Source organism: Miscanthus floridulus, chromosome 18 (assembly GCF_019320115.1).
Source record: "Miscanthus floridulus cultivar M001 chromosome 18, ASM1932011v1, whole genome shotgun sequence".
NCBI classification, from domain to species: Eukaryota; Viridiplantae; Streptophyta; class Magnoliopsida; order Poales; family Poaceae; genus Miscanthus; species Miscanthus floridulus.
The window spans coordinates 128,681,751-128,692,255 of record NC_089597.1 but is presented as its reverse complement, the minus strand read 5'-3'; the positions used below and the strand labels follow the sequence as shown (position 1 = coordinate 128,692,255).

Below are 10,505 nucleotides of genomic sequence, written 5' to 3'. Positions count from 1 at the left end.
TTTCTTTGCTTCTGGTTGTAAATTACAAATATATTTTATAAATAAAAAAACAAAAGGTAGTACATTATCCATGTCGCAAGTGCCTGGTACTGAATTCTCTACCTAACCGTGACCATGATTCATTCGTTCTGTTCGCTTGAGCTACTTTTCAGCTACGGAATAATATTTTTCTCTCACAACGTTTCAACATAAGCATCAATATAAACTAAATTTTAGCATAAGCAACCAGGGTGATTGATTCTACAAGTATACACGGTTACTTGGCCTCGGAACTGAAGAAATTACACGTGATCCCGTGTACCTACTGCCTACTGGTTCCATACTACTAGTATACGAATGAAAAACCCAATGAACTTCGAAACGGGACAGTGAACAAGCAAAAGTCCCCACCCACGGCCCACCACCCACCGCCCACACAACGCGGCAAAGGGGGATTAGGGAAATCCATTTTCCAAATTTATTTTTTCAAGTCCAAATCCAAATCCAAAATTATCCAAAGAGAAAAGAAAACCGTCTCCCTTTTCTTCCTCTTTTACCCTTGCTTTGCGTCTTCTTCCCCCCCAAGGCTTCTGCCCTCGCCTACACGCCTCCGCATATAGGCAGAGTCGCCCTCTCGCCGCCCCCCCTCGCCGTTCCCAAATTAGCGCCACCGGCACCTCCACCTCCGCCGATCCCGCCGCCACCGCCCCTTCCGGGAACGAAGCCGAGCCTCCCGAATCTCCCACCACCCACCCTTCAAACCTTATAGGCCGGCCCCGGACCGCTCCCCACCGGCTCGCGCCTCCGCCTCCACCGCCGCCTCCCGGTCCACCGCCGCGTCGCGTGGGGGGAGGAGGAGGAGATGGCCGCCGCCGCCGTCGCCTGCAGGCGCTCGCTGCTCCTGCACGGGCACCAGCAGTGGCCGCAGCGGTGGGCGGCGGCCGCGCCCTGCCCCCGCACCATCTCGCAGCTCGTCAAGACCAACGGCCGCCGCGCCTTCCTCGTCGACACCCTCGCCCTGGTAAGCCTAGCCTCCGGGTTCTCCTCTTACCGTACTGCTGTTCCGTTTCGGCTTCCGCCAATGCTGGGCGTGCCCGAGAGGTGTTCGGGGGAATGCTCCGGATAGTTGCTGACGCGTGTGCGCCTGCTCGCCGGGACGATCGTGTCGCTCGCAGGTCAGGAAGCTGGAGTCGCAGGGCGTGCCCACCAAGCAGGCGGAGGCGATCACCTCCGCCATCACGGAGGTCCTCAACGACAGCCTCGAAAGCATCTCCGAGTCCTTCGTCTCCAAAGCCGAGATGCAGAAGGTAAACGCTTTTGACATTGTGCTGCGGATTTCTTCCTATTGTTGGTTATTTGTCTTCCTCATTTGCTGGTCTTGCTTGGCCTTGTGCAGAGTGAGATGCTGCAGGAGTCCAATATCTCCAAGTTCAAGTCGCAAGTGCAGAGCTCGCAGGTATGGTTCAAAGCGAAAATGTTAGATCATGAGAATTAGCTGTCCCTGGATTTTCATTGAACTTAATGTGGGAGCTTGTACAGGTTCCACATAAACTGTTGCTGGCCTAAAATTGAACTTGATTGCCTAGCTCGTACTATTATAGGCCCCGCTTAGCATTTTCTGGGGTGAAGCACTTAGCATTGCTTCCTCTTTGGCTTGTTTTAGATTGTTCATTTGAGCAGTACAGGGGTGATTGGATGAAGGTTTGTACAGCCTGATTTAGATCTGCTGCTCATTAACATGATCGGGTTATTAGTTTGTGGAATAGATGTGTGTGAATGGAGATTACGGATTGAGATCACCCATTTGAAACAACCATTTATCTGTGCCTCAGATTATGTTGGGTATTATACTATTATGTCTTGGCCATTTTGATCATCTTAAATTGCAATGAGACTGGTACATTTTGCTCACATGTCTTAGCACTTGGCCTTTTATTTTGAGTTAACGTCAGTGGTCTGAGCTTGCCATGTAGAAGTTACTCACAAATCATCAAGTTACATTAGTTCAGGCTCATCAGATGTACTGTTTGCCTTGGATCCATTACAGCACCCTTTCTCAAATCAACTTACATCATGAAATGTTAGTGTGGTACCCACAATAAGTGATGGACGTATGGTAGCTCTCTGAGCCTTTGGTGAAATCTCTTATCTCTGATACCCTGGGTATGCCAGCAGTAAAGCTGGGGAGGAATAAAATTATTTTCCTTTTCAAAAACTATTATTAGTACTGCAACACGGACATGTGCGTTTGAATTAGCTAAGATTGTTATGAATCGCACCATTTTTTTTTAATTTTCAACAGTTAGTTTCAAGCTCGCAGCCTGTTGGTTTCATACGGGTTCCAGAAGCTAGTGCCTGCATTTTTGGAGTTTCCTAATATGTCATTATACACTCCATAGAATGTCTTTGCTACGCAAAAGAGAATTCTGTTCTCATACATTCTATTCTTATAGAATAAAATATTTATCGGTACTTTCAAATAGGTCTAGTGTCACGTATAAGTGAATAACAAATGCTTAGCTATTGGAACACAATAGAATCTTCAGTTTTTAGCCACAGGCATTGCAAATTGCGGTATACTGTTTTTATTAATGCTTTGGAAAATATCTTGAGAATAAATAGTGTGTTGGGTTAAGTTAATCCCTACTCCCCATCCAGTTGATAGCTGATATTTTGATATTTTATTTCCCTCTGAACTTCAAGATGCCTTGCTGATTGTGCTCATTGGCTCAACTTGTTATTTAATGTTTTCTTCATCTCATCATCCATTATTGTTGATGTAGACTGTGACTTGTCTTTTTGGGGTTCTTGATCTCCTAGATGTATAGGAGGATTATTTTGTTCTGCTGATCCGCAACCATATGGAACTACTAATTGTCATTGTTTCAGCTACATGTCTTGTTTGCACTGAACTATCCATTATCTAGTTTGGAGGACCATTCTGATGCATTATTCGATAGAACCTACTCATAACTCTTTCAGAGAGTGGGGTTACAGAAATTCTGTCTACGATTTAAGAGCCAGGAGCTACATATCTAATACTCTGGTTTGTATGCATGATGCGGATTGTTCTCACTGTGATCCCAGTTTGGGAGTTGGGACTAAAAGGCATCGTTGTTGTTATGTGCTCTGCAATGTTTTAGCTGAACCTAATACTACAGAACTGCAGATTTCAATTTGGTAGTTGAAACCGCTAACCTAAAAATAGTTCTTCTGTGCACTGTGTTTGCATGGATTGCACTTCACATGTCTTGTCTTGCTGCTTTTCTCTTTACATTTTCAATATTCAAAACTGTTGTCTTGAGTACCTCGTCATGCACTTATTCTTATTTGTAATGATTATTACAAGGGTTAATCGCTTAAAAGGGTCCTTTTCATTTCTGTAGGAAAACCATTTCTCTTTGTTACAGCGGGAGACTGAGAAACTTCGTGGAGATATTGATAAGATGAGGAGTGAACTGAAGTCAGTATTAAGTTCAAGAGCTGTTTATATCAGGAATCTGAATGAACATACTCAGTCTAATTGTTGATGATGTGAAACAGGTATGAGATTGACAAGGTGACTGCAGGGCAGCGGTTGGATCTGAACCTTGAAAGAGGGTAAGATCATTTGTCTCTATGTAGATATGCTCTCTATGCTGTTCAGTTCTTTTCCCAGTATCTGGCTTCCATCTGCACTTGATCACGAAAACATAAGAACCAATACTTTCTACAAATTTGTGTATGGAACAATCAGAACAAAGAATGATTAACTTGCTCATTATAGAGAAAGTTATAGTGAGTTTGTGACCTTGGCTACGATTCTGGTTACCAGGTCTTTGGCTTGGCCTGCTTATTTTAGTTATCATTGCTCACCTTTCATATGAAAAGGCATTCATGTTCAGGTTTTAAGGTTTGTGGACCTATCTACAATTCTTATGTTTTCAAATTCAATTTGGTGGTTTGGCCATATGCCTTTGGTTGAGATGCTCATAGTTCTCTCTTAGATGCAACCATCTGTTGGTCAGCAGTATACAGAATGTTTAGATCATGAACAACAATGACAGGTTCACATGTGTGCTATATTTTCTAGTGGTGTCTTGCACATGGTCTTAATGTAACTGAAAAACTCACTTTCATAGAACATTTCCAGATGAATGACGCTACTAACTGGCAGAATGTCCATGCCTTTTGAAGGAATCTTTATAGATTCCAATCTCCCTTAAGCCTTTTGAAGGAATCTTTATAGTCTCTTCTGATGAGTTGCACTTTCCACTAGTGTCATAGTTCCAAATGACTGAACAGCGATAGATGTTTTCTTTAGTATTATGCCTTTTGTTGCTAAAACTGTCATGTGTGTGATTATGACACCTGATTGAAACAATGCTCCAGGCGCATACGTGATGAACTTGCCAAGCAGAACGAGGAAACTACTGAGCTTACCACAAAGCTTGACAAGGTGAGTGGCAGTAAACTAGGCTGCATGTCTGTGCTTTCTGCATCACATCAGAGACCAACCGAAATATTTTGCTACCATACGCAGGAAATCCACTCGCTGAAGGCCCAGTTGGAGGCAGCAAAGTACGATGTCATCAAGTACTGCATAGGTACCATTGTTTCGATCTCAGCCGTCGGCCTCGCCGTCCTCCGCATCGTGATGTGAAGGCAGCACAGCAAGCAAATACGTTCTTTCGTTTACCCATATTCGTCGTCCGTGGAAACCCGCTAGAAGAGGATAGGTTCTGATTCTGTTCCTAGTTTTTAGAGGGGACAAGACGTGCTCAGGGGGGAAATGTTGTAACACCTGGTAGTAGGGAGATGTTGCTCAAACTTGTAAAATAGATGGCTCGTGGAAGAAATGCATCCGAAATGATTCTTTACCTGTGATCAGGCGTACCTTAACATGCTGCTTCTCCTGGCCTGCTGAAGCCACTTTAACTGCGGGACTCTGAACTGTGTAGACTCGTCATAAATTTGGGCTCTACCATCTGGCCGTTGTCAGTTCAGCCCAGACGTTTGATTTGATTGATGCTTCTGTTGTTAGCAGTTACTCCCTTCAGTTCAGCCCAGACGTTTGATTTGATTGATGCTTCTGTTGTTAGCAGTTACTTCCTCAGTTCCAAAATAAGTGTATTTTTGAAGTTTAGTGAAGATAAAAATGTTAGTAAGAAATTATAAAAATATCCTTAGAAAGATGCAACCATTACACTTTGGGAAGAGAGAAAGTAGAAAAAGATAAATAGAGTTATGTTGTTTTATACGTAGATGTGCACTTATTTTAGGAAAGAAATTAAACTCTAGAAGTGCACTTGTTACGAGACGGACGGACTAGCTGTATTGTATGTGGCGGTCATCTTGCAGTTGCACTGACATGACATGAAGCAGCATCCAAGGCCTGGTTTTGGCCCAACTCCAGCCATCTATAATAATCCATTATTAGTGTAGTTTCTTTCTCCATGGCTGCAATTTTTGTTCTGAAAGTCTCTTCCAGTCGTCGACGGCGACGTGTATCTTCCGAGGATCAATGGGTGAAATGTACAACAGTACAAGCAGCAGCACTCCCGAAGCCGAAAGCTGGAAAGACGCTATCAGACTAGGATGTTCACTCCAATATCCATCCAGATCCAGAGCCACTCCATGCCTATTTGCCCGCAAGCGTCTAGATATTATTATGCACGCAGCGGTCGATGTCGATGCAACAAACTAACTGTAGATATTATACACGCAGCTGTCGATGTCTACGCAACAAACTAACTGTAGATATTATACACGCAGCTGTCGATGTCTACGCAACAAACTGACTACCTAAACCCCAAAAAAATGGTCCTTCGTGTATCGATTGACTCTTGCATTGGGCCTCTTCGGTAGCCATTTTTTGCAGTTGATGTAGCAGCTGCGGCTGTAGCTCTCTCTTACGTATTACCGTAGCAGCAGTTGCTGATGAACAGGGCCATTGTCTTTATACCCAAAAGAAAAAAGAAAGACTTGCTGTAAAATCTTGGTCCGGTTCAGTTCTGGACTAGTCGTATACTACATGGCAAGTTGTCACCGAGTAGTTCCTGGTTGAAAGCAACGAGAAGTCATCACCTGAAGCCGACGTTGTTTTTCGTTGGCCGCCAGCTGCGTGCTTTTTGGGGTAGTAGGAGTGTGTGGTGTGTGCGTCTCTCTCTACAGGTAAGGTTTTGTTTAGATCTGATAGTCTATAAATTTATTCACTAAATTTTAGACCATTTTTAACTCTTACAGCTCTAAACAGATGGTTTATAATATTATCTAAAATTTAGCTAACTTTAAAGAAAAAGGTCCGATCCATTAATTTACACTACGTAAAAAATGGTTTGTAGCAACAGGATATTTTTTTTGTAGGGATAACTGATGATGGAGCCACCCCCTACAGTGACGTGCTCGGGAGCCCAGAGACCAGCCGCCCCTACAAATAGAACAGCAGGGGCGGCTGGTCATACAAACCGCCCCTACAAATGGGTCGGATTTGTAGGGGCGGCTTATTCACCAGCCGCCCCTGGTATTGCTATTTGTAGGGGGTGGCTGCTGATTGAGCCGCCCCTATAAATGCCCGAGTATAAATACATTCGATTTGTAGGGGCAGCTCAATCACCAGCCGCCCCTACAAATGACCCACATATAAAGCAAACTGCAACACCTTCTTTCTCATCGGGTCACTCACTCCAACCCATGAAAGAAAGGTGGGGAGGCCTTGAGCACCTCCCAAAAATTGCTCTACTAAGGGATGAAGGTTTTGGTCTCAAATCCTTTGGTGGAGAGATTGTAGACGGTAAGAAAATACTATTCTACACTTTTTTAAAAGTTTTAATGGTTGGTTAGTGAGTAATTAGAGTTTTGTTTTTTTCTCTCTTCTATGGTGCTTAAGCTACTTATGAAGCAAATTAGACCCAAGTTTTGAATGTACTAGGATAAATTAGGGAGGGGAACAAGATCATACCCTTATTTGGTCTATGTTTCTTGATTTTAGTGAACAATTAGTTAGTTTTATGGATATTTCATGTGCATATAGATCTAGATCTAGGGTTTGGTTTTTTTATTAATTTTGTTTTTGTAAATTTATGTTTGATGAAATTGGACTAGGGTTTGCATGAAAGATATTGGGTAAAATATTAATTGTTGCTAATTATTGTCTTTGAAATTGTTTATTATAATCAACAAATATGTATTTTAATTATTTTTAGATAAATAGTCCATTAATTAATTTTCCTCTACCATGGTGTGTTTGTATGCTTCATGTAATTATATTTAATTTATATTCATATATATCTGAAGTATATACAATTATTCTCAAGTAATTATTAATTTGATTTATTTTTATATATATCTGAATAAGTAGTTCTTTAATGTTTGTTTTGTTGTTGTTGTAAAAGATGGATTACAAGAACTCTTGGATGTATGGTTCGTTAAGGTTCAAGGCAGGTTTTCGTGAAGAGGTGGATAAATTTATTGAAGTCGCAAAGAAGTATGCAACGACATTGACAGAGAATAAAGATACAATTGTTTATTCCTGTAAAGATTGCAAGAACCGTATGTCATGGACATATGTGACTATCATCAGATCACATTTAATTATGCGGGGATTTGTCGAGGACTACACAGTGTAGATTCATCATGGTGAAATGGTTATTGTTAACGATGAGGATGAGGAGAAATACGACGACGAAACCCTAGAATCCTTGTCCTAATATTCAGCAGAGCTTGATGCACGAATGAATTTCGAGTTTGGCAATGAACAAGGTGGTGATGCTGGTGGTTGGGATGATAATGTGGCAGAACCACCCGAAATAGCGTACTTATGGAGGCGCTCGTCTTCCACCAGACACTAAGCACCCCGAAAGCCACTACCGCGAGCGGTATCCGTCGGACACACCCCGAGGGAGAGCCCAAAAGATCCACATTTTTCCCCAAGGATCCAATAATGAAAACGAGTTACAACACAAGTCCATCTCATACATTAGGGTTTCTGAAAAGTACATTATTACAATACCAAATACAGAGTTCGGAATGATAAACAGCGGAATATTAAAAGATACATCTAGCAATAAGATAACGAGGATTTCGTCTGAGCCCACCAGAAGAATCCTCCACACAAGGTACTCCTCAAGCATCACCTGCAACAGGGGTAAATAACCCTGAGTACACAATGTACTCGCAAGACTTATCCAATAGTGAAAATACTCTCCCGACTCCAAGGAATATGCTAGGCTTTATGGTTGCTGGTTTTCTTTTAGCCAAAAGCAGTACTAATAGTGAGTCCTTATTGATATATTATTATTATCAGCCGTATTAAGTTTTTATCTAGTCAGTCTATATAAGCACCTGTGCTACTTTCAAGCAAGAGTTGAGCAATCGATACTGTTTCTTCTCCTTTTCCACTTCCAGTTCTTACTACGGTGCTAAATCGCAGACAAGCCATACCGGGTAACCCGGTGATTCGCGAATCAATGTGCCCAGCTGGGTGCCCCGAAGACACATGCCCCGCTTGTACCCCGGGCACAAGCGGGACTAACCCACCACTCTCCTGTCCCGGGTGTCCAGGTCCCCGTCCAAACTTGGACTCCAAGCCCCTGCCTCTGAATCCCGGACTCAGTGCGGCGCAAGGACCTCCACCACCTCCTCTTCCTATCAGTCGGTCCGGAAAGAGCCGGATCCGCGACAAGAGAGCAGCAAGTCTTCCCTGCGCCCATACCCAAGTATGTGCTCGGGACAAAAGTCTGTGACTTGCCTAGAGTCATATGCAACGACCGGTCCTTAATTGACACAGACAGGGAAAAAGTGTAACCGGGCTATGCCCTGTTGGCCGCAGGACACAACCCCTCACACCCACCAGAATCCAATCCACATCCCTGTCCGGTCACCATTTTTCCTTTCCATTATTTTATCATGATATTCTAGTGTAATCACCTATTTGTGAGTAACGTCAGGTTACTCACGCTATCGATATCCTGAGCATAGCAGCTACTCGACCTACACTAGTAGGACTCAAGGTGGATATATCTATGTATGTAGTTTCCATAAAATGCCTGTAACGTAAATGCATATCATATAAATATATTCAGTGATCATTTAAAAATAAGGGTTATACACCGGGGCTTGCCTTGGGCAGGTGCCGAGTCAGCAAAGTCAGTACCAATAGGCTCCTGGTCTCCCTCCTGTGTGAAAAGCTCCTCCTCGTACTCCTCGATCACCTCGTCGTACTCTGGATCACCGACGGGTACGAAGTCTACCTGTTCGTGATCTACATGAAATGACGATGCAATGATTACACTATGACAACAGCAATTCTTAATGCAAAAGTACCTCTATTACATTGCTAAGCGAGGTCTTTCTACTAAAGTCTAAGCTATATACCAGTCCTACTAACATGTATGACCGCGCCCTATATTCATATGATGACTACGGATATTCATACTCCTAATGCCAGTTAACGATAAAGCGAGGATAATAATTACGGCATTAAACAACTCGTTCTATGGTTACCGTTTTTACAACAAGTATATAAATGCCTAAGGAAACTACGGTAACGATTTCAAAGCTAAAGTTATCGTCGATTTACCACAACAAATCTTGCAATTAAAGATCGATATACCGCTAAGCCCTCTACTTCAAGCTTATGGGCCTACCATCCTAACCACTAATGGGGAACCAACTGTACTAACAGGTAGTCGATATTTTTGCGAACCTAACAAACTTTGTTTCGCTATTTTTGGACAATCATGCAATTTACTACTAATTATTGAAGTTCAGTTCATAACCTAAATAGATAAACAATTTCTAATACAATGAAATGGAGAAAACGAAACCTCCCTGACCGGCCCACGACGCGCGGCCCGACCCAACTCGCCATCCCGCCCGCGCGCGACAGCAGCCAGGCGCGCGGCCCACGCGGAGGCGCGGCCCAGATGGCCAACGGCCCGCGAAGGGAAAAGCCTACGCGCGCGGTAAAAATTACATGAACACCCCCGACGAACTCAGCATTTACTACGAGCTCTACGGTACTGTTTCGCTACTCTACCGTTTTACACCAGCACCCTCCCACTTCCTCTTCTTCACCGCGAGGAGGTCCCTGGCCCCCCCAGGGCGCGCACCGGCACGACGGCGTGGCACTGGACGACTACGCCGGCCTCACCTGGACCTCTACGGTCTACCTAAGGGGTCGATAAGTACCTTGACGACAAGCCGAAGCTACCGGAGGCGACACGGCGAGCAGAGGCACAGAGATGAAGCCCCTTCCCGGCGGTGACTCCTGACCTGCAAGAGCGAGCGCGTTCCTGTGAGCAACATCGAAGGCGAGGCCAGCGCACGAGCTAGCGAGCACCAGGGAGCACTCACCGACACCCCTGCATTGACGGTTAGGTTGGAGGCGATCTGAGCAAGGCTAGCCACGTGAGCTCGCGGTGGTGCGGTGATGACCGACGGGGACACTACCGTGGCGGTGGGGCTGGCCTGCTGCGATGCTAGGACTGAGGTGCGCGGGGTGCTCAGGAGGACATGGTGAGTCTGTGGGTGCACTGAATCGCCAC

The 10,505-nt window shown here is 44.2% G+C and overlaps 1 protein-coding gene across 1 annotated transcript; it reads left to right on the top strand.

Moving 5' to 3' along the window:
- The first annotated feature begins 553 nt into the window (after positions 1–553).
- On the top strand, positions 554–4,982 carry LOC136521047 (protein FMP32, mitochondrial-like). The gene is made up of 7 exons (XM_066514761.1): positions 554–1,000; positions 1,155–1,286; positions 1,376–1,435; positions 3,366–3,442; positions 3,523–3,579; positions 4,351–4,417; positions 4,502–4,982. Exons 1-7 carry the CDS (start codon positions 842–844, stop codon positions 4,619–4,621), a joined length of 672 nt encoding a protein of 223 aa, XP_066370858.1. The 5' UTR covers positions 554–841; the 3' UTR covers positions 4,622–4,982.
- The last annotated feature ends 5,523 nt before the right edge of the window (positions 4,983–10,505 follow it).

Excerpts from the sequence above, each read along its gene's own strand:
- LOC136521047 (XM_066514761.1), top strand. The coding sequence starts at position 842 with ATGGCCGCCGCCGCCGTCGCCTGCAGGCGCTCGCTGCTCCTGCACGGG. Across the intron at positions 3,443-3,522 it reads AAGATGAGGAGTGAACTGAA|GTATGAGATTGACAAGGTGA; the intron begins GTCAGTATTAAG and ends GATGTGAAACAG. Across the intron at positions 3,580-4,350 it reads GATCTGAACCTTGAAAGAGG|GCGCATACGTGATGAACTTG; the intron begins GTAAGATCATTT and ends ACAATGCTCCAG.